General features: G+C 36.3%; 3 protein-coding genes across 4 annotated transcripts in view; 1 reads left to right on the forward strand and 2 right to left on the reverse strand.

Moving 5' to 3' along the window:
- The window catches only part of LOC108671891 (calmodulin-like protein 4), a 5574-nt gene extending 2221 nt beyond the window's left edge, over nucleotides 1-3353 (forward strand). For both annotated transcript variants that reach the window (XM_018159486.2, XM_047879679.1), the window contains 3 exons: nucleotides 1449-1586; nucleotides 1823-2005; nucleotides 2886-3353. In XM_018159486.2, the coding sequence (XP_018014975.1) occupies nucleotides 1449-1586; nucleotides 1823-2005; nucleotides 2886-2986 (422 nt within the window). In that variant the 3' untranslated portion in view covers nucleotides 2987-3353. The remainder of the gene's footprint in view (nucleotides 1-1448; nucleotides 1587-1822; nucleotides 2006-2885) is intronic.
- Nucleotides 3354-4555: 1202 nt separating this feature from the next.
- On the reverse strand, nucleotides 4556-9580 carry LOC108671894 (fructose-2,6-bisphosphatase TIGAR B). The gene is made up of 5 exons (XM_018159490.2): nucleotides 9297-9580; nucleotides 8947-9034; nucleotides 7647-7793; nucleotides 7022-7464; nucleotides 4556-6671 (listed from the first exon to the last, which is right to left on the reverse strand). Exons 1-5 carry the CDS (start codon nucleotides 9347-9349, stop codon nucleotides 6596-6598), a joined length of 807 nt encoding a protein of 268 aa, XP_018014979.1. The 5' UTR covers nucleotides 9350-9580; the 3' UTR covers nucleotides 4556-6595.
- A 783-nt stretch (nucleotides 9581-10363) lies between these two features.
- LOC108671892 lies at nucleotides 10364-12986 on the reverse strand. Its single transcript, XM_018159488.2, has 4 exons — nucleotides 12939-12986; nucleotides 12325-12441; nucleotides 11934-12013; nucleotides 10364-11153 (listed from the first exon to the last, which is right to left on the reverse strand). Exons 2-4 carry the CDS (start codon nucleotides 12400-12402, stop codon nucleotides 10952-10954), a joined length of 360 nt encoding a protein of 119 aa, XP_018014977.1. The 5' UTR covers nucleotides 12403-12441; nucleotides 12939-12986; the 3' UTR covers nucleotides 10364-10951.
- Nucleotides 12987-22763: the final 9777 nt, after the last annotated feature.

Genomic DNA, 22763 nt, shown 5'->3' on the forward strand with positions numbered 1-22763 from the left:
AAGTCTAGTAGCTACTTCAAACTATCGTCAGTCATGAAAAGATCCGGTCAAATGACACGATTTTAGATCTTCTGTGAACAAGGCACGAAAAGGAAAAGAATTGGCGACAGGCCACATCAGGCCTACCCTTCAGCGCCGAGAGCACTAAGTTATGTTGCATCTGCAATTAACTCAATTTACCTTGTAACTGTCTATGTCCCTATTAGCAATAAAGGGCTAACCTGTCATTCTTCAACCCATGTTTTCAAAATGATTCGTATCGTAATCGAAAAACTTGTTTTGTCCCAAATAATTAAGACAAATCTCGTCTCGGCTCGTTATATCTCGTTTCAAATCTGTCTGTCTCGTCCCGGTTCATAATTTACCGGGACACAAGTTTTAAAGTCCGGGACAGAAGTCTTGTCTCGGTTCATACGTTTATTCCGGGACAAATTTTACCCTCTGTCCCGTTATTTTTTTCCCGGAATTTTCTCGTCTCGTTTCGTCTGTCCCGGTTCATTTCGAGAAAATTATTTCAAGACGCAGGAGTCTACTGCCTACATCCACAAACCTGGCCAAGAAATTTTTTGTCATTAGAAAGAGCTTATTTCCCAAACAGGGTTAACTATTTTGTGACCCTTCTTTACATAGGTTTTCTTTAAAAATTAGCCAGAAATTCATTATTTGCAGAAGTGGGTTGCCACAAACACTGAAATGACAGGCAAGGATTGCTCTAACATATTCTTTTGTCAAATTGAATTCAGTGCAATTAGAATGCACACCATGGGCTGGTCCTTTCTTACCCCATGAAAGCTGCAATCCTGTCTTACCCCATTTGACTATATACCTATATAAGTTAAGGTATATTGCAGGATACTTTTCCTTGATTATTAATTTTGTTACAATGTTAGAAGTTACTTCTGAAGTCGGAAAGGTCAATTATATAAACTAACACTAATCAATGTTGGTTTTAATTCACATAACACTTAACTTTTAACTAGGATATTTTTTAGCTATAGGTTCCTATTGTAGTACGGTAACAAACACAAAGTGGGGAAACAGGAGATTGTTTAGAAAACGGTTCATTTTAGATTAAAAGTTTATTTATATTAAATATCTGTGTGACAATGCTAATGTCCATGATATTTACTAATCTTCTATTAGTAATAGGCCCAAAAAATAAAAAGTTGATAAAGTCCCCACTATCTGCTAAGTCTGCATTGGTTGTTTTTATTTATTTATTTATTTTTTTTTTGCTGACAAAAATTTAAGGAACTAATCATTATTTTAAGTAGTCAGTTCTTTGGTTAAACCTATATTGAACTAACCTAATCTATGCATGCGATTTACATATACCTACAGTCTACAGATTACTGTCATTTATGATTATAAAATTTGAAGCAATAATGAAAATAGAATCTAAAATTTGTTATTAACGTCTTCATATTTAACTTTGTATTGATTTTCAGAATTTAGGGAGTGCTTCTCACTGTATGCCAGAAGCGGCTCGGGACAAATTCGTACTCTGGATCAGTTGACAGTAATCATGAGATCTCTTGGCATGAGTCCCACTATTTCTGAGCTAAAGAAGTACTACAAAGAAAAGGGTAAAAATTTAAAATAAGAGAATGCTATATAGATCTTTTTAAATAGTAACTATCTCTTTGCTTTCAAAATTGCTGCAAAATTTGCATTATTACTACAAGATTTAATTATAGGTATTATATTTAGGTATAGGTGTATCAAGCTTTAGGTACCTATATCAAATATATTATAGCATCAAATTTTGTTGCTAACCTCGGTCATTTCTCTCCACCATGTTTAATAACACTGGCCTGTGCAGGAGGAGTGCTAAGTTTCCCAGACTTCCTGGACGTGATGCACCAACATGGCGGCCAACAAAATGTTTCAGGGGAAATTCTGGCAGCGTTCCGAGCCATGGACACGGGCAAGACGGGTGTGATCAGTGCGCAGCAGCTACGTCACACGCTGTTGCACTGGGGGGAGCGCCTCAGCACCCGAGAAGGTTAGCAGTACAGCTCTTACCCAGGCAATCTAATTGAACATTTTTTATTTATTTAACATTTCATTAAACGAGTAAAATCTATTGCAATGATATTAAGAAAATAAATTACAATTTTGGTAGTATTCTGTTTTGTCTGATGATAAAAGAATAATGAATAGATTCTGGATCAATTGCCGAATTCTGAGTTTCGTAATCATTAGAGAATGGTTTATTCAATGAAAAATACAGCTTCAAGTTTTAATCGATTTGAAAATCTGGTATAAATACTTAAACCCATAAGACTCGTTACTTTACACAAGACTCAATTAGACGAGTCGTCGTGAATAGTAGAGACCCTTTCATGTTGACCATGACCACTCTTGTATCATGGATACAATCATTATCTTTAATAGTAAAATAGAAGAGTGTGAAATTTCTCTAGGTAGTAGGGCACACAGTCACCGCCCACCAACCTAAACGATAGTATATTTTACAAACGGATGTAATAAAACGAGAAGTTCCTGTAAGTCTACAAAAGCTTTTCTTGGCACCTCTCTATTACAGCAAAGAGAATATCTGAGAGCAGTGAATTCTTTTTTCTTAATAAGCTGGTAAGTAATAAGAAATTATTGACGATAGTTAAATTGTAATGAACGTGATATCTGTTGAGGCATTCATTTCTCATTAACGCTCATTCAATTGCTCAGCCATAATTGCTCAATTCTCAGTTCAGCCATAAGGTGTAGAAGGATGCTATAATAATTCTAATTTCTTACAGCATTATGAATTATGCAAAATCAACGTGCAGATGTCAATGTTTTTAAGCTGACGAGTAAGTGTATGAGCAGTTCCTTTAGCCGTTAACACCTAACTCCTATTTAATTTCATAATTTTGTTTCAGTTGACCAAATATTTCGGGAGGCTAACATCAAGCCCAATGGACAGGTTCGCTACGAGGACTTCACCAAGATAGTCTGCGCTCCCGTGCCCGACTATTACTAACTTACATACCTACACGTGCTGTTTGTTGAAGTTTGGGCGTGTTTTTATTTTAAACTGAGTAGTTCAAATGTTGATATGGTCAAAATTATCCAGAAGGCATCAATTTCAACTCTATTGAACCACATGTATTCGTCAGAGCCAGTAGTATGATAGGTGTGCACACGTACACTGAAATTTACTTACTAATATATCCTCGAATTTAGACCTTTGACAATTGTGCAATTCATTCCCTATGAACCAAAGAATTATTTATTGCGTCATAGATAGTGCCTTGTGTTTTTTAGACTTTGTGTGGTGATTGATAACTGGATTGAGCTTCCAAATGTTACAGAGTGTACGTTTTACACATAAATGACTATTTTGCAAATGACGTTCTTTTTATTAACTCCTACCCCTTTGACGACAATAATTTGTCTTTTGGCTGATGATTAAGTCTAATCATATGAAAAACACACATCGTTCAGCAGGTAAACGTAACGGGCCTAGGCCAAACGACAGCGCATGAATTTAAAATCACTTCTGTGACTTGCTACGCCATTGACAATATTTAGCACGAAACAGGGGTCTTAACCGCCCACCTGGAGCTCGTTTGCCTTCAGTTCCTAGCAAGCGCGTTCCAAACTCGTCACTCTTCCTTCCCGCTGGTCGCCGCCCTTTCTGGGGGAAAGACCCACGAAGGCAACCTTTTAGTCCCCTTACGGCCATCTCGTGGCCCCCTTACTGGTAGACGGCTGCCTACCTGTAGGCTCGTTTGTATGGTGAAGCCAGGCGAGCCATTCGCTGGACAATCGCCTCACTTCGCAGCAACGGCCCTGGATAACAGGGTCCTGGCCACCCCACCTCCCTCCATTGCCCTCGAGGAAGCCTTATTCCCTGCACACTTAAGGGAGCAAGACATAAGGGCTCTTACTCCCTGCATACGTACATTGCCCCCGAGGAAGCCTTATTCCCTGCACACTTAAGGGAGCAAGACATAAGGGCTCTTACTCCCTGCATAAATACATTGTCCCCGAGGAAGCCCCTACCGCTCAGCTTTTGCAGCCATCTTGTTTACTACACGTTTAGAGTGGACGTTTCCCAAACGCGGCTTGTCCTGAGTGAAGACCACCTCCACACCACGAACCACATCTCCTCTTGCCAGTCCTTTCCTATGGACCTCCTCGTCTCTCTACAGACAGTCCTCCCTAGGCTGCAGCTTTACTGGCGTATCTCCCGTCATTTGCCAACATCATTCCTCTAACGGCCGCCTCCTAACGCACCAACAACGCCTGGGTGGTAAGGAAGATATGTATGTTAGTGTAGAGATTTTGTAAATTTAATATATGGTCTGATTACGTTGCACTAAGAACGATTTTTCCAACAGCGTAACCACTAGGTGCTTTTGCGTCTTTCTACCTGACGACCCTTTAAGACAGAGAGGGTGGTTTGCAGGGTTTGACCATCTAGGAGGCTTCCAGCACAAGCTGTTATAAGCAAGAGCTAGAACGTTCCCACTTCTCTGTCGACAGGGTGTGGAAGAGTAGCGGCGATACATGGTGCGAAATTCAAATGGGGTAATTGAAATGATTCAAGGAACTTGTTTATTTGCCATTCTGGCGAACCGCAGAAAATCGACTCGGCATGTGAACATTAACATTTTACCAAGAGTTGAGAAAACCGAACGTAAAATACAATAAAATCAAGTATTTTCCAATGTTGGCTCGAAAATTTCAATTGCGACGAGACAAGCTCAGTATGGCCAATCATTATATATGCTTCGGCAAGGCGACAAGTAATCATCACATTAACTTGATAAATCATAACTATGATTAACTAAAAACATGAAACGTACTATTATCAAGATTCAAATATCCAGCGCAATCCTTCCAGAGCATTCCCTTGAAATTTGTCTGGGAATCTAACAAAGCCAGCAGGATAGTTTGCAAAATCAACCACTAAAGATGAATTAAAGTTAGCCGTCAAAATTGCAGAACTCTACTAACAACTATACCAAATATTCATATTGTCAGCATGGTCAATTGAATGTTCAGGGTAAAGCCCATTACTTTTGTGGGCAACAAGACAGCTTGAAAATCAATATTCAACTATCACGGTATAAATCAATTGACAAGTTATGGATAAACTTATTCCCTTTACAACTATCAACTTTCCACCACAGAAAGCATTAAACTTATATTAGTGAAAACATCAAGGTAATGTTCTGGACATTATCCTGATATTGCTACAGATAGAGAGAAAAAAAGTTAAATAATATGAAGGTTTCAATAAATACGTAAGAGTTAGGACGATTTCAAGGTGACACGAGACCTACTATGATGAAATCAAAATGAAAAGAATATAATTTACTAAAAATATAATTTCAAGGATCCTAGAACGAGGGAACTTCAATGCAATTGTAATTGTTTAAAGTAAACTTGAAATTGAGTCCGCTTTCCACAATAAATTTCTATGACATGCAAGAATGACGAGCATCCCGTTCAGAGAATCACTTGTATTCATTGCAATTATTGCAACTCTAAAAACCACAATGTTTGCATTTATGAGGCAATGGGTCTTCAATGTTCACTTCTGTGTTACAATCTTTTTCCAGGTGTTTGTGATGTTAGCCAAGAACTTCTGAAGCCTTTTATAACTTTTCTTTCCAACATCATGCCTATTCCTAAAGTAATCTCAATACAAAATTCAAATGTTCAGCCATGAAAGTTATAAGCTTGAATATGAGCTAGACAGCACAAATATGATTGACCGCTACATCTATAAGAACGAATAATATAAACCCAAATCAAGCGATCAAGGTGAGCAGCATACATCAATATGTAAAGTACCAAACATAAAAATACATTAATACGAATTAATCATAGGTGTAGGAAGTAATAACTGGTTTTCCTTGTAAATTACTATTACACTTCATAGCTGCAAAATTTGAAAACATCTGCAGACATCCAGAGAAATAGAGCGATAGGATTGAATGGATTAGGTTATGGAACAGTAAGAAACTTACCAGAATAGTTCGAGTCAACGTCATCTGATGATAAATATTACGAGATTCTAAGATATTCAAAAATTATATCATAAATAAATTTGTTCCAAATACCAAGTGAACCCAGGAAACAAGGTTGCTTTTAATCTAGTCGAGAGTATTATAAATGCCTTCGACATTTCAGGCTGCAACAGTAACGTCAGGTTAACTTGACACAATTCATTCATGAATATATATGGAAGATTTAGAGACGAGTATCTATTTCAATGCAAATTGAAATATCTAACTGCAGCTGCAAACTGAATATGATACTGTTAAATCCTCTCCAATTGTAAACGTCGCCTATTATATTTTTGTATATGATAATTTTTTAGGCTATTTAATGTATGTGTGTAAGCTACTTACAAAACATGAACATGTGTACACAAATTGCAAGATTCGATTAGAACGTTAATCTGAATTAAAACACATCTTGTTTAGCCCAATACAACAAAGATTCATCAGCATTGACGAAATTCCAGCATCATTAAATATATTGATGTTTATCAATTGCAAATCTGCTTTGCAGAACAGTAAATTTTGTTGACTAAAATCCTGAAATGCCATATTTGTCCAAGATTCCTGTGTGACTACAAGGAGATGTCATCGATGTGAGCTGCAGTGTTGTACTCTTCACACAAAACAGCATAGTTCCTTGGAGAATATCTGAAAATTAGACAATAGAAATAGTGATGGTAATAAACTTTGCCTTAGAGCTGATAGCATTAAAGATGCAATTATTAGTATTTATCAAAAACTACTATGTTTATCTTCCACCACAAAAAGCCTTCATATTGATGGTAGAATTAATTCAGCTACAAATATATGCATATTGTTTTAATAACAAGTTGTGATTGCAATCGTATGTTTAGGCAATCATAAAAAATTGTAGTTTGCTTCAAGTAAGCAAATTTTTTTAAGATAATTCGAGTAATCAACTGTTAAGAGATATATATAAGCAATTGAATTTCTGTTGTTGGTTATTTGAAAAATTTGGCAAAAACGCCTGTTCTTACCTGACAAGGAAGGATGAGAAACCCGTGTTCCGAGGGTACACTTCCAATGTGCTGGGGAAGATGCATTTCAGGTTATTGCTCATATGTTTATATAAGAAGCGCAGGGCTGCCCCATGGCTCACTACCAGTATGGTCTCACAAATGTCTTCTTCTCTGATATTCTCCCTGGTCAGCTCCTCTGCCTGCACATGTTCTCCATTGGCAGTGGAGTCAGCCATTGCTGGTAACTCTACAGACGAAGCCTCTTCACAAGCAGAATTTCTGTTTTTATCATATACACTTTGGCAGAGGGTCGTGAAGAAGTTAACAACCCGATTGATTACAGCAGATCTTGGTTCAGCAACACCATCATCAAATTTATAATCTGCTAATGAGGAGATGTTTTGCTTCTTGAGCTCTTTCATCACATCAGCGTAAACCATGTTTTCCATCCAACCAAAATTCTGAAATGAATGAAAATAAATATTATTGATCAAAAAAATTTCTGATCTGAACTCAAAAACAAAAATATCTAAACTGATGTGCATATTTATTAGTCACACATGTTCAAATTAAATGAATAAAAATTATTGCAAGCCCAGCGCCCTATTATTCAATAAATTAAACAAGCAAATGATAACACAACCTGTTCTTTTAGACGAGGGTCTACCACAAGGGGTGGTGGTGACTCCATGCTTGAATTCTCCAGGATGAATCTAGCAGTTAGTTCAGTCCGCTGTAGATCACTGCAGTAGGCTCTGTTGAACTTGTAATGGGATAGAGCTTTGCCAGCCTGAAGAGAAATGGAACATAGGTTAAACGATTTACATTAGATTATAAGGAATTATTTTAAAAAGCAATTGGCTTCTATATATTTTAAATAACCTTGATTAAAAAAATTACTTAATGTAATCAATCATGCAGATTTCTTGTTCTAAATGTTTCTTTTTGAAGAGAAAAATTCTATCATTCTTTGTCAATTAACCAAGTTGGAGAGATTTAATTGAAGGAGTAGACACTCAAATAAGGTATCACACATAGGAAAGAACTTTATATTTTGAAGGTCCTAGCCCTATCTCAGGAGAAAGCAGATAGTACAAGTACAAAGAATATAGTGAACCTAGTTATTTGAGTTGAGGCTTTATTTTGCCAATAAAGTGCATCAAATTTATGTTGACAAAAAATTATACATGCAAGCAACACCAATTCTAGCACACATTAAGCATGAGTATTATTAAACATGAGCATTGTTGTCACTTACACATAATTTTAGGAAAATTTTGCCCTATACCTATCTCAGGTTGGCTTTCTTTGGAGAAATTTTTGAAGAAATAGAACCTTATTGCCCAATACCTTAAAAATTCAACAGTGAAACAATTATTTGTACTTGCGATGTTTAAAAAATTTTGCTGAATATTAAATTGCACATGAAAATTTGCTTAAAGCAGTAAAAATGAAACTATATGGTAACTTTGCTGAAAAATGCAAGATATCACGTCCCATAAGCACTGAATTGAAGAAAACATTACTTAATATAATATAAAAGAATATAAATCACTTGGCTATGACAATTAATTTGTCACTAAAGAAGAAGGTTTTATCTTTACAAGACACTTGTGACAAGTTTAAACTTCAAGTTGTCAATCACAACCAACTTGAATCATGTTGAATGAATGAAGTTTAGCTATTGAAGACAAAGTGATAAAGCAGACTTTTTCATACCTACTCTTCTTCAAGTTCATTTTTGAGTCCCATCATCCCATGAGTATGAGTAATGAGTATCATTCAGAAGATATTGGTTTAAATCTCGAGTAGATGAGGAAATTAAAAAGGAACTGATTCTAAAAAAATATCTGGTGCGCCACAAGGAGTTGAACTGAGGTGCAGGACAACAGGCTATTCTTTGCAGTCTGCCTGTGCAGTGTGCAGATACTAGTACTACTTACCCTTCTTGCCTGTTCCTTGCCCAGATCGTTGAGCGGGCAGTCCATGTGGCCTTGAATTCTATATTCTTTGTTGCCATTAGTTTCTCCACTGCAAACGAAAGTAGGTTTAGAATTTAGATAGATAATGACACACAACCTTCATTAAAATGACAAGGTAAAAAGAAACGTCTCAAACTATTCAATTTTTAGAAAGAAAATAGAAAATCTGCCTTCGGAATACATGTAAATGCAAGTATTTGACAAGACTAAAAGAATATGATACATATTATCAATAAACTTCGAATGAGTTAGCTTAGTTTAAATTTGATTAGCAGGCCTAAGTAGGAGTTGCTTTACACAAGACAACTTACTGACGAACGCATATTAGCCGGAACAACACCGGAGATTTTGGACTGGGAGACATTCTGATTGACACGTGAATTATACTGCAATTCTATTGCATACAAAATTTACACACAGTTTCACTTCTGATCCAAATTAAAGGCTAGACCTCTTTACGAGCGTTTTGGTTATGAGTTGTATCGCTTAGAACCCAGCTGTTCGCACCAGCGTATCGCTATGACGCCAACACTATCTCTGACCTTGAAAAACTTGTCAATGACTCACTCTTTTTAGAATAGATCAACTTTTTGTAAGTCGCAATAAATGAAATTTTGGCTTGAGTAAAAAATAACCAGCTGATCAATATTCGTTTTACTGATATGGTTTTAGGTATTACAATTGGTAATTAAAAGAACTTATTCTCATAACATGAACGTATTTAGTGCGTAAAATTTGCTCAATACTTTAATTAAAACACTTGTCCATAAAGATTTCAGCAGTATTCAGGTAACATAAAAAATTTAATTCGGAAAGAAAGGCGCAAACCTAAATTTTAAAAACTTGCAACAATGCGACGTCTCTATTTTATATTGAATATTTTTGCATGCATTCTTTTTGACAGGCGAAATCACCGACCAGCATTTGGAATAAAAAAAAATGCCTTTCCAAAGCTATATATTGAATAAAATTTTTACATCTAGAAAAACTAAGATTGTAAAATATGTATCGTGTTGATACCGGTCGGACAAAAGCGCGTGAGCGTTTTTAGTTATGTTTTTTCCCTCAGTTCTAAACCAATAATTATGAAATTAAATACATGGTTTCACATGCTCATTACGCAGTGGCGACTATTTTTTTTACATTTTTACTTCATCTCCTTTGCGAATAAAACGGTAAAACGGGTGCATGCGGGCGAATTCAGTCGCGTAAGTACGTTTTATTCCCTCAGTTCGAAACCAATAATTATGAAATTAAATACATGGTTTTACATGCTTATTGCGCAGTGGCGACGATTTTTTACATTTTTACCTTATCTCCTTTGCAAATAAAACGGTAAAACGAGTGCAAACGGGCAAATTCAGTCCCGTACGTACGTTTTATTCCCTCAATTCGTAACCAATAATTATGAAATTAAATACATGGTTTTCCATGCTTATTGCACATTGGAAACAATTTTTGTTGCATTTTTATACCCTCTTGTTTTCAATTGGAATAGCAAATAGAATTTTTCACCTCCAGTCAAACGCTCTGCTTGGACTCTTACGAACACCGTTCGTGTTTCGTGAACATTACAATTCAGATCTTATCTGAACCCCTCAATTTATGGCGCGCACTTCAAGCGGATTAGCATCGCTCCATTCCCAGGATATTTAAGATCAATTATAAGTTTTTGCAATTCCATTCCATGCGGTGAGGATGTCAGGTTTGGTAATTTTACAAGATGTCAGTACGTAAATCGCCAGGGGCCTTGCGAGTTGTGGTTGAAGTGCTTCGAGTTGTGGTGGTACCTGAAGTAGTAGTATTTTCCGTGGCCATAGATGTAACGGACGTAACAAAAGTGCTGGTATCGGTGCTGGTGGTATCGGTGCTGGTGGTATCGGTGCTGGTGGTATCGGTGCTGGTGGTATCGGTGCTGGTGGTATCGGTGCTGGTGGTGATGATGGTGGTTGGGCTGGCGGTGTGTTTAGGCGAAGTGCGACATTTCAGTCATGCAAAACAGAACTTTTGAGTTCTCGGTGAAGGTCATGTTTATATAGGGAGTCGTAGAGGCTGCGCAATGCTTTTGGAGCGGGTCATTGTCACACGTCACACACCCAGTGCCGGCTTGGTATGCAACATCAAATTGACAGGTGAAGCATATCGTTGTGTTGTCCTGATATGTTATCCTGCCGAATGTAAACAAGAACGCTTTGATGTTGATAATCCTTGCAGTAATTGTGAAAAAAATTAAATGAAATTTCTGATATCCTGCAATAATCAAACTTCTTAATGCCATAGCCTAATAATTTTATATATGATATTGTAGTAATCAAATTATTTAGCGTTTAGCTGTAACCTACAACATCTAATATAATACTGTATCGTATACAATCTAATCCAATAATAACGAATATCTAATATGAAAAAATCTTAAATATTATCTTACGAATGCAATTTTAGGCTAAAACCCCGCGATGGATGACCAAAGAATAAAATCTCCTGCTGAATATTATTCTGTACGTAATTCTGGCTTGTCATGCACGTAATTCTGGCATGTCATGCGTGTAATTCTCGCATGTCATGCACGTAATTCTGGCATGTCATGCACGTAATTCTAGCATGTCATGCACGTAATTCTGGCATGTCATGCACGTAATTCTGACTTAACATGTACGTAGTTATGTCATGTCATGCTCGTAATTCTGGCATGTCGTGCACGTAATTCTGGCATGTCATGCACGTAATTCTGGCATGTACTGCACGTAATTCTGGCATGTACTGCACGTAATTCTGGCATGTATTGCACGTAATTCTGGCATGCACTGCACGTAATTCTGGCTTGAAATGTACGAAAGTCTAGAATGTAGATTTAAACACGGCTTCGGTGGGATTAGCAAAAACGATAGCGAACTAAGTGGTTTAAAATTGGTTTCCTCAAATTAAGTTTTCAACCTGATTTTACTTACCCTCGTGACATTTGAGCATTTTTTGCGTGTTCTGAAATGTTCTCCTCAATGTTCCAAGTTTTTTCTTCTCCCGCTTGAATCTGTCAAGGAAATTCAATTTTTGCTCATTTTATTATGAACATATTTTTCAGCGACCATTCACCGTGAAAAATCACTTTCATCGTTAGTAGCGTTATTTTCGAGGAACGCTTGTGTTTCTTAAATATTTACACAATATTTTCAAACGCTAGAGTATCCGTCCAATCTGAGCAATATCGTACGTAATATTAAGAATTTTATTTCAAAATTATAATCTGTATAAATTGAATAAAAATTAGCTCAACCAATTAAAATTTCAGTTTTACAACCATTACAATATAGTATTTAGATTCAACTCCTAGAATAAGTTTACCTGACTTGCGTAGAGTCGATTCATCGGCACTCGCGCGGCGACGAGGCAGATGAAGAGACCAAATATAATGGACTTCATGGCGATGCCTGGCTTAGATTCTTCTTGATACCGAAATATCTGCAAAGAAGAAAGTGCGAGTTGCATTATGTTGCAATTTGGCGTTATTTATATTTCGATTATTCGCTAACATTCCCCAAACATCCTATAAATAATAAATGATTTTTAATATTGCAGTACATGAAGTCTAATGTAATGTTTAACAAAAATTTCTTGATGTAAAGAAGCTCTTTCTGCAAATTCACGATGAGAATGGGCATTATCACATTTGTATTTCTATTAATGTGAGTTTTCGGTGTTGTTGTTTTACATCGTTGTCGCCGCACTTTGCAATATATTTCTTAATTACATGCACAATGACAGTAATTATAAATTAACTAAGATGTTCATAAAGAGTTTTGGTAAAATCTGTTCACTGATTTATAACAAGCGCACTTAATTACAAAATACTTTTGAAATTCCCTGACCATCTAGGTCAGGTCTTCAAGCAACAGCTTGCAACGCTGCGCAAAATTGTCACTTGTATAAAATATTTAAATTCATCTTGCTATGTTCACCTGCAAAGGTTGCCTCTCTGAATGCCTCAACACCGAAATGACACTCCAGCGTCATGGCTGGAAGCTTTTTATCTGCCGTCGCAGGTGCTATCACTGGCAGGTGTCGGGGTGAATTTCCCACCGGCAGGCGGCAGCATCGATAAATTCACGGGTTTTATTATATTGTTGGGTATTATTGAAATATTCTGGTAGCAGTTCATTAACTTTCATGATAAAATATATTATTCAAGATTCAATTTTTTGGCAGCAACCGCTAGAATAACAGATAGTGTCCTCCAAATCTCTTTGCCGGCCATTATTCATGTGTCTGTGGCCAGCGTCGGAAGTCCAGTCGCTTCACCTGTCGGAGTTGCAATGTTAGCAATACCTGTTCATTGCCTAGTTAATTTTTCCTGTGCGTTCCTGTGAACTTAACTGGTGATTAATCTGATCCTGGTGTTTAATCTGATACTGGTGATTAATTTTTACCTGGTGGTTATCTGATATTTATTTGTTGTAACCATGCCAGTGCTTCTTGTTTGTGTTAATTCTGCAGATTTTCTCAATTATTGCACTATATTGTCCATTCACTTGTAAATTTGAAGAAGATATCCAACATCTTCGCCTAACATGCTAGGAGGTTAAGAATTATGCTGAATCGTTCTAAGCGTTGCGCTTTCAGAGGAAACCGCTGCAGAGATCATATAAGTGCTGTTGAATTACATGCACTGCGACACAACAGGCCAATAATGAGTTGTGTGCCATGATTATTGTTGTGTGCCATGATTATTGTTGTATACCATGATTATTGTTGTATACCATGATTATTGTTGTGTGCCAAGATTATTGTTGTATTCCTTGATTATTGTTGTATGTGATGATTATTGTTGAATGCTATGATTATTGTTGTTTGCCATGATTATTGTTGTATGTGATGATTATTGTTGTTTGCCATGATTATTGTTGTATGCCATGATTATTGTTGAATGCTACGATTATTGTTGTATGCCATGATTATTGTTGTATGCCATGATTATTGTTGTATGTCATAATCATTGTTGTTTGCCATGATTATTGTTGAATGCTATGATTATTGTTGTATGTCATAATCATTGTTGTGTGCCATTATTATTGTTGTATGTCATAATTATTGTTGTTTTCCATGATTATTGTTGAATGCTATGATTACTGTTGTATGTCATAATCATTGTTGTGTGCCATGATTATTGTTGTATGTCATAATTATTGTTGTTTTCCATGATTATTGTTGAATGCTATGATTACTGTTGTATGTCATAATCATTGTTGTGTGCCATGATTATTGTTGTATGTCATAATTATTGTTGTTTTCCATGATTATTGTTGTTTGCCATGATTATTATGGTATGTCATTATTATGGGTTGATTGCCCGGACCAATAATGGTTATATGACCATGATTAATCCCTTCAAACTCGTTCTAGTCAAAAAGGCTCACGTTATGAAGTAAATCGATCCAGGGTTCGATGTGGTTTCTCAAATATAGTGAATGAAAGGCGGTTATCGATGGCCAATGGAAAAAGCTAATGATGACACAGACGTGCCGAACAAATTGCGCTGCAGTGGGAGTGTAAATCATGAAAATTAGCTGTCATTAGTGAGTTTTTTAATTGATTTCCTGCTCATTAGGCTATATCGTCCATGACCAGGCAGATTTTATCATAGTGATAATTGCTATAATTTATGAGCTCGATAGTCTAATTAATTCAATTTATTCTTTCAATTTCATTCGATTGGTTGCAGCTGAAATGTGAGCGTGACGCACGAGCGACAAGTAAAATGAGGAACGATTTTATTGCGAGGAAATAATGGAAGTGTGAACTGTCTCATTAACATTTAACGCTCAGTCTCATTAACATTTAACTTGCTGTCTCATTAGAATTTGCCCCGCTGTCTCATTAAAATTTAACTCACTGTCTCATTAGAAATTACTTCACTGTCTCATTAGAATTTAACTCACTGTCTCAGTAGAATTTGACTCACTGCCCCATTAGAATTTGACTCACTGTCTCATTAGAATTTGACTAACTGACTCACTGTCTCATTAGAATTTGACTAACTGACTCACTGTCTCATTAGAATTTAACTTGCTGTCTCAATATAATTTAACTCGCTGTCTCATTAGAATTGAATTCGCTGTCTTATTATAATTTAACTCACTGTCTCATTAGAATTTAACTCGCTGTCTCATTAGAATTTAACTCGCTGTCTCATTAGAATTTCATTTGCTGTCTTATTAGAATTTAACTTACTGTCTTATTAGAATTTAACTTACTGTCTCATTAGAATTCGACTCACTGTCTCATTAGAATTTGACCCACTGTCTCATTAGAATTTAATTCGCTGTCTTATTAGAATATAACTCACTGTCTCATTAGAATTGAATTCGCTGTCTTATTATAATTTAACTCACTGTCTCATTAGAATTTGACTCACTGTCTCATTAAAATTTAACTCATTGTCTCATTAGAATTTAACACAGTCTCATTTTAATTTATTCCTAGAATTTAACTTGTTGAACGACCCTAATTCCCCCGTTGAAGTTAAATCGTGTACAAATAGAATATGCTGGCAAAAATATCTATAATAAAATGTATATAAGGTTTAGGCGTGGCAGATGCATTCAGTATCTACATGTGATGAACTGGCCTCTGACCACCAATCGCCGGTAACCTCACTTAACGGTTCGTATTGACCATAGTTGTCTCACCCACCAATTACCGGAAGCTGAATAGGTTAACAGCACCCAATTGGCTATGAAGCAAGGCTTAAGGCGTGATCGACGGGATTTATAAGTTATAACAAATGCAAGTTCAAGGTTTATTAACTAAGAAGTTTAACAAATAGCCTACTACGGAGCTAAGACGCGGAGGAGAGAGAGAGCGAGCTAACTGAGGGACAAAGCTCTTGATCCTAGAAGAGAAATAAGCATAGTAAGTACACTGTTAATTAATACGCCTGATGACTACCCTAGCAACGGCTTTACATGACGCCAGATTAATTATTTACAATATAAGCCACCTATAAGTAAACACACACAAAGGCATAGGAACATTAACACGAAACACGGTAACGCATAACACAGTAACAGTATTCAACAGTAACGCAAAATACAGCTCACCTAGGCGATGGTCAGGTAATCCCCCTGTAAGCGAGGCGCCAACACGCAAGCCGAAATTGACACAGCTACTATTACCAGCCTCGGCCTACATCAGCACCGGTATACTTAATCTCTACGGTCTGAATGCAAGTAGGGAATTTGCAGCCTACATACAACATTACACTACAATACCAGCGACTCGAAAATAACCACGACGGTTGATACCGTGCCGAAGTGATTGCGGGTTGTAGCAGTTTGACTATAGTTATGCGGGTGTGATGAACTCGTCATCAGTTTGTATTTGTCCATTGCAGCTACTTAACTTATGGGGAATCAAAGTTGGCGTTTTCTAAGTTTTATTAAACAGACTTAAAAACAAAGTTACATAGTTTATTACATGGGATCAGCAGCTTATGAGAGACGTCAAGGATTGTGCCAAAATGGGTAGTTAAGAAATTGCTAGTTGTGGGGATAAGGAATAGTAAAGAATTTGAGACCAGAGAGAAAAATGAGTACTTCAGAATTAGCGAATAGAGAGGAACATGGACAGGTGATGATGCCTACTCTATGGTGCAGATAAATTCAATGAACACTTTGATCAGACTGTTGCACTTGCTGGTTGAATTCGTGTAATACTGTAATTCTGTAATACTGCAAAGAAATAAAAAAGTACAATATTAACTAACACAAAGTAAAATTAATGCTCTACCTGCCTTCTCAATATATTATTGAAAATGAGAATAAAGATCATGTACGCAGGAAGGTTGTGCTATAAAAATAGTATATACAACCCCAGGTAACAGGGTAATGACAACGGAAATTAAAACGTTTTTACGCCGTCCTATATGGCGAAAATGACACAACTTTAGCACCTCACACCAGATTCAATCGTGTTTCACGGATTGAGTGGGAGGTTGTTCGTGATTATTTGGTCCACTCCAACCGGTTAAGCGTTAGGAAAGATGAATTATTATCAAAGTCTATATATCTTGGAACATGTTCAATTGTCAAATTCTGCCAAGGCTAAATGATTTCAGACACTTTATTAGTCTTTTTACACTTGTGAATAGTAACCTTACAATAATTAGTGTATACGAGTAAGTCAACTGTAGTGGTAATTTTTAAAACTACAATGTATCGAACTTGCGAGTTTAGTTATCAAATTGGTACAAGTGATGACTTTTGAATTTAAAGTAAAATAAATTTTATATATATATGTAAATGGTGTACATCAACGTATTTGTGTTCCTACAATAAAATTATGTTTCGTATTATTGTTTAGTAAATATTGGATATCGCATTGAAAAAAATTGAAACCGAATTTTTTACTCCAACAGATTTTGTTTTATTGCTATTTTTTGTTGTTATTTCAGGAATACGCTGGAATGATTGAGCATAGTTCCCAAACTTTTAATAATGAACTATTGGAAAATTAAACTTTGTACATGAGCCTTCTCAACGTTTGTTTTTCTAATAACGGAATGTTTCGACAGAGAGCGTTCTCATATGCCAGCCAAACCGAATCCCAGTTGCGTCAGGCGTTGCTTCTATGCCCACTTTCATGCCATGCAGGCTGGTAAAATATTCTAATTGAAGAGTGTGACGATCTAAATATATAGTTTTTTTTATATATTTTCGCACTGGATAAGTTGAAACCAATGTCGTTAACGTGCATATAATAGGGCTCGAATTTGGAGAATTTCCAGGCCAATGTGTCAATTCTTCAATGCCAAAAATCTTGAAGAAGGTTTTTGATATCACCGGCTCGACGAGAAGCAAAATCGTGCTGGAAAAGGCAATTTTGGTCAGGAAATTGATTGTCGATTGAGGTGATTAACTTTTCGATGAGAACATTTTCGTACCAAATTGTATTCATTGCCGTGTTTGTGGGGAGGAGATGTTAAGTGCTCCTGTTCCTTGAACTGAGAAGCAACCCTAAACATGGACGGTGCCTGGATGCTTCACCGTAGGCGCAAGACATTCCGGCTTGAATTGTAAAGTTTTTCACTTCACCACCGTATTTATGGTCTCACAATTATAGTCAAGCTGTCGAGCTTCATATAAAAAATACGGCTGGTAGGACATCGGAGGCCAAATGAAATTTTTGCAATTATTTATAGTCTTTTGACTCTTTTAATTTTCGATTTTACCTACAACTCCCGCAAAAATCGTTTAATGCATTGAATTTAATTAGTTATGAAGACTCAATTCATCATTATTACACATTTATGAAACTATATTTATTTATTCATCAAGCCTTTCAGCTTAGGAAGTAAATAGCGATATAAACGACTTAATTGCTGCTTCTTCCTCGTTGCACTGCCTTTATTCTGCTCTCTGATAGAGCTATCGCATTCTGGTGAATGCAAAAGAAAAAAACAATTCATAGACGCTTCAAATTCGACTCTGCGTCAGTCGTAGGCTCAATAATAAGGTCTTAACGTTGCTGGTAAAACACTAAAAACGCGCCAGTCGAAACTTGCATCTTGTCACACTTAGCGGCTGCTAAAATAGTGGAATTGATATGTAGATGAATGTCATATTAGATTAACTGTTGATCGGACGTTTCCGTGTGTAACACCAGAGAAACATTCCGCTTGGCCGCACAAAAATTACTATAAGGCAGAGTTGCTTTATTCGTAGTTTTTCCCTTCACCACTGTATTTATAGTCGCACAATTATAGTCAAGCAGTCGAGTTTCACAATAAAAAAACACGGCTGTTAGCACATCGGGTGCGAAATTGTCAACATTAATCAAACTACCACTGCGCCTAATGTCAGGAGGCACCAATAAGCGCCGCCTGACTGATATTATATGTTCTACCTGAAGCCAGGGATTCGTTGACTCAGTGCGTGAGGGACAAGTAAGACACAATCTGTCTACAGAATTTATCTTGATACTAACTGGGTGGATACATAAGAGTTATCAAAGATAGATACAGACGGACACTTGGTTTATACTGCGAGAAGCTACGTCGACAATTTTGAAGCTGCAATAGTCCACGACAACTAAAATAAGTACTTTCTGACCAAAAACTTGCAAACGTAATAGAAATGAATAACTTGTTTGTTCAAACCTGCTCTATTACAGCAGAACCTACGGCCCCGTATTCGAAATGGAAATCAAGCTCTTGTTAGCGAATGTTGGGCTTGCACCTATAACTATTTGAGTTCCGAAAAATAATGGCCTGTGACTAAAACCCAAGATCTCATTTAGTCACTTATCCTTTATACTAGATATTTCGTATCAATCAGCTTCGGAGCCAGGCTACCGGCCCACAGATGAATGTTTTTAATTGGAGAAAAGTTCAAATTTCTTGATTGATATTTTAAGTGCCAACAGAAAATCTTCACGATCAGTTCCTCCATCAAATTTTTTTACAAACTGAAAGCAATACCAGCGTAGTGAAACTCACTAATAAATATTTGTGAGAACACAGTTCTAGAAGAAACAAATCCAAGTTATTAAACTCTTTAAAATTATCGTAAAAATTTTATGCTATCCGTTCCGAAGTTATAGATTAGTGCTGAACAAATTGCGCTGCAGTGTGAGATCAAATCATGAAAATCAGCTGTCGATCATTAGTAAGTTTTTTAATTGATTTCCAGCTCATTGGGCTACTGTATATCGTCAATGACCAGGCAGATTTTATCAAAGTGATATTTGCTATAATTTATGAGCTCTATATTTATAATAATTAATTAATAATATAATTAATAATTAATAATATAATTTATGATTTATGCTATAATTTATGAGACTAATTGATTCAATTTATTCTTTCAATTTCATTCGATCGGTTGCAGCTGAAATGTGAGAGTGACGCACAAGCGACAAGTAAAATGAGTAACGATTTTATTGCGAGAAAATAATAGAAGTGTGAACTATCTCATTAACATTTAACTCGCTGTATCATTAGAATTTAACTCGCCGTCTCATTAGAATTTAACTCACTGTCTCTTTAGAATTTGACTCACTGTCTCATTAGAATTTGACCGCTGTCTCATTAGAATTTAACTCGCTGTCATATTAGAATTTGACTCACTGTCTCATTAGAATTTAACTCGCTGTCTCATTAACATTTAACTCGCTGTCTCATTAGAATTTAACTCACTGTCTCATTAGAATTTAACTAACTGTCTCATTTAAATTTAACTCGCTGTCTCATTAGAATTTAATTCGCTGTCTCATTTGAATTTGACTCAGAGTCTCATTCGAATTTAACTCGCGGTCTCATAAGAAGTTAACTCACTGTCTCACTAGAATTTAACTCACATGTCTCAATATAATTTAGCTCGCTGTCTCATTAGAATTTAACTCACTGTCTTATTAGACTTTAACTCACTGTCTCATTAAAATTTAACTCACTGTCTCATTAGAATTCAACTCACTGTCTTATTAGACTTTAACACAGTGAGTCAAATTCTAACGAGACAGTGAGTCAAATTCTATTGAGACAGTGAGTTAAATTCTAATGAGACAGTGAGTCAAATTCTAATGAGACAGCGAGTTAAATGTTAATGAGACAGCGAGTTAAATGTTAATGAGACAGCGAGTTAAATGTTAATGAGACAGTTCACACTTCTATTATTTCCTCGCAATAAAATCGTTACTCATTTTACTTGTCGCTCGTGAGTCACGCTCACATTTCAGCTGCAACCGATCGAATGAAATTGAAAGAATAAATTGAATTAATTAGACTATCGAGCCCATAAATTATAGTGTTGATCGCTATGATAAAATCTGCCTGGTCATTGACGATATAGCCTAATGAGCTGGAAATCAATTAAAAAACTTACTAATGATCGACAGCTGATTTTCATGATTTGATCTCACACTGCAGCGCAATTTGTTCAGCACAATTCTATAACTTCGGAGCGGATAGCATAAAATTTTTACGATAATTTTGAAGAGTTTATTAACTTGGATATGTTTCTACTAGAACTGCGTTAAATGAGTTAAATTCTAATTCGATTATCATGGAAGATTAATAGCAATTTGACATGCAGTTTTCAATTACATCCTATTTTTCAGTGTAATGCGGTTTTTCTTTACATATGCTTGAATTGTTTATTTTGAAAATTTTCAGTCGTTCTAATCATTATCTTATTGTCATTTGAATGGTGTTAAAAGACCACTTTGTTACCTGCAAAGTTTTTTTATCTAATGGGCATTCACTCGGAAGCTTAGCTATATTTATTTCGGGTTCCTTTCTATTATATTGCGTTGTATGCTACTGTGTGTGAATAAACAACGCAATAATAATGGTAACGTCGCTGTAAATACATTACATTTTCATGAAAAAATTATAGAATCAATACAACGTTTTGGCATTGTTGCATAAAATGAAAAATCACTTAAATCTTTTTCATCTGTCTCGAGAAAAAAAACAAGCTCACTGACCTCGATTTTACAAGGCGCCTGCATCATTAGGATGTTGAACTCTTTAACTGCACATCGTCTACCAGTCTTTGACTGCTGGATCTACTTGTGACTGTTACAATAGGCAATTGATACAGTTTAATCTACTATTAAAGATTAAATCTACCGTTTGAAATCACTTGTACATCTCAAATTACCAATTAATTACTTTGACAGTTAATGCAATCGAGTAGATGGCATACTTTCTCTTCATTGATAAATTAGTAGAAAAATAGAGTAGAATCATTTAATATTGCATTCAAAATCTCTACAATCGTTAATTTCATCATGAAATCGACATTGCACCGTTGAACATGATATTGTTGCAAAAACATTGGCAGAATAATTAATTAGTGTTACCTTGATTTTTAAAATAGTTATGGGTAACAGCGATACAGATATACTTCGCTGCCTTTATTAATGTTTCGTTATGTTCACGTTTTCACTACTCCGCGTTGAAAACGTTCCTTGACTCTTGAAATATTGATGTTAATGCTTCTGTTATTTCAGTTGCTGTTGCTATTGCTGTTCCTGCTGTTTACGCTGCTTCAATTGTAATTTCCATTGTAACTCCTGTTGTTATTGCTATTGCTGTTCACATGGCTAACTGCTATTATTGCTAAGCATTTATGTATCATTGGTACATCAAGGCCTACATTCGAGAGATACCAACAATAAATAGATAGTTAATAGGGTAATGCATGGTCGTATTAATGGAGTTTAATGATATGGGCTAATGTGTGGGTTCTAATGAGTTTGCCTATTGTAACAGTCACAAGTAGATCCAGCAGTCGAAGACTGGTAGACGATGTGCAGTTAAAGAGTTCAACATCCTAATGATGCAGGCGCCTTGTAAAATCGAGGTCAGTGAGCTTGTTTTTTTCTCGAGACAGATGAAAAAGATTTAAGTGATTTTTCATTTTTTGCCGGTGTCACGCAAGTGAACATGCGTGCCTCACATATTGATCAAGATTTTCAAATTTCCTTGCAGCCTGTTTTTTTCGTGGACGGATATTCGCTCGATAATTCTGACCAGAATCTTGGTTTGGCGGACAACGTAGTAAAGAATATATCGTTGCCCCTCAGCCCCACCAACACATGATGGGGACCTCGTACGTTCTGCTGACAGTGGTGTCGTTGGCGGCGCTCCTGTTTCTCCACACCCGTGGTGAAACAGGAGGTGCCCACTGAGGCGAGGGCAGTGCCCGATGTGTCCAACATCAACCCATCGCCTCCCCCCCTTCCCCGACCCGTTGCAGAATAGGAATGGCGCCCATTATGGAAGA

This window comes from Hyalella azteca, unplaced genomic scaffold, assembly GCF_000764305.2.
Source record: "Hyalella azteca isolate HAZT.00-mixed unplaced genomic scaffold, Hazt_2.0.2 contig3614, whole genome shotgun sequence".
NCBI classification, from domain to species: domain Eukaryota; kingdom Metazoa; phylum Arthropoda; class Malacostraca; order Amphipoda; family Hyalellidae; genus Hyalella; species Hyalella azteca.

Bases quoted from the DNA above. Each gene is read 5' to 3' on its own strand.
- LOC108671894 (XM_018159490.2), bottom strand. From the start codon at position 9,349: ATGTCTCCCAGTCCAAAATCTCCGGTGTTGTTCCGGCTAATATGCGTT. The intron at 7,465-7,646 runs GTTGTGTTATCA...CATTCATTTCAG, and splicing joins ACCCTCGTCTAAAAGAACAG to AATTTTGGTTGGATGGAAAA. The intron at 6,672-7,021 runs GTAAGAACAGGC...TCTAATTTTCAG, and splicing joins TTCTCATCCTTCCTTGTCAG to ATATTCTCCAAGGAACTATG.
- LOC108671892 (XM_018159488.2), bottom strand. From the start codon at position 12,402: ATGAAGTCCATTATATTTGGTCTCTTCATCTGCCTCGTCGCCGCGCGA. The intron at 12,014-12,324 runs GTAAACTTATTC...TTTCCTTGACAG, and splicing joins ATCGACTCTACGCAAGTCAG to ATTCAAGCGGGAGAAGAAAA. The intron at 11,154-11,933 runs GTAAGTAAAATC...TACATTCGGCAG, and splicing joins AATGCTCAAATGTCACGAGG to GATAACATATCAGGACAACA.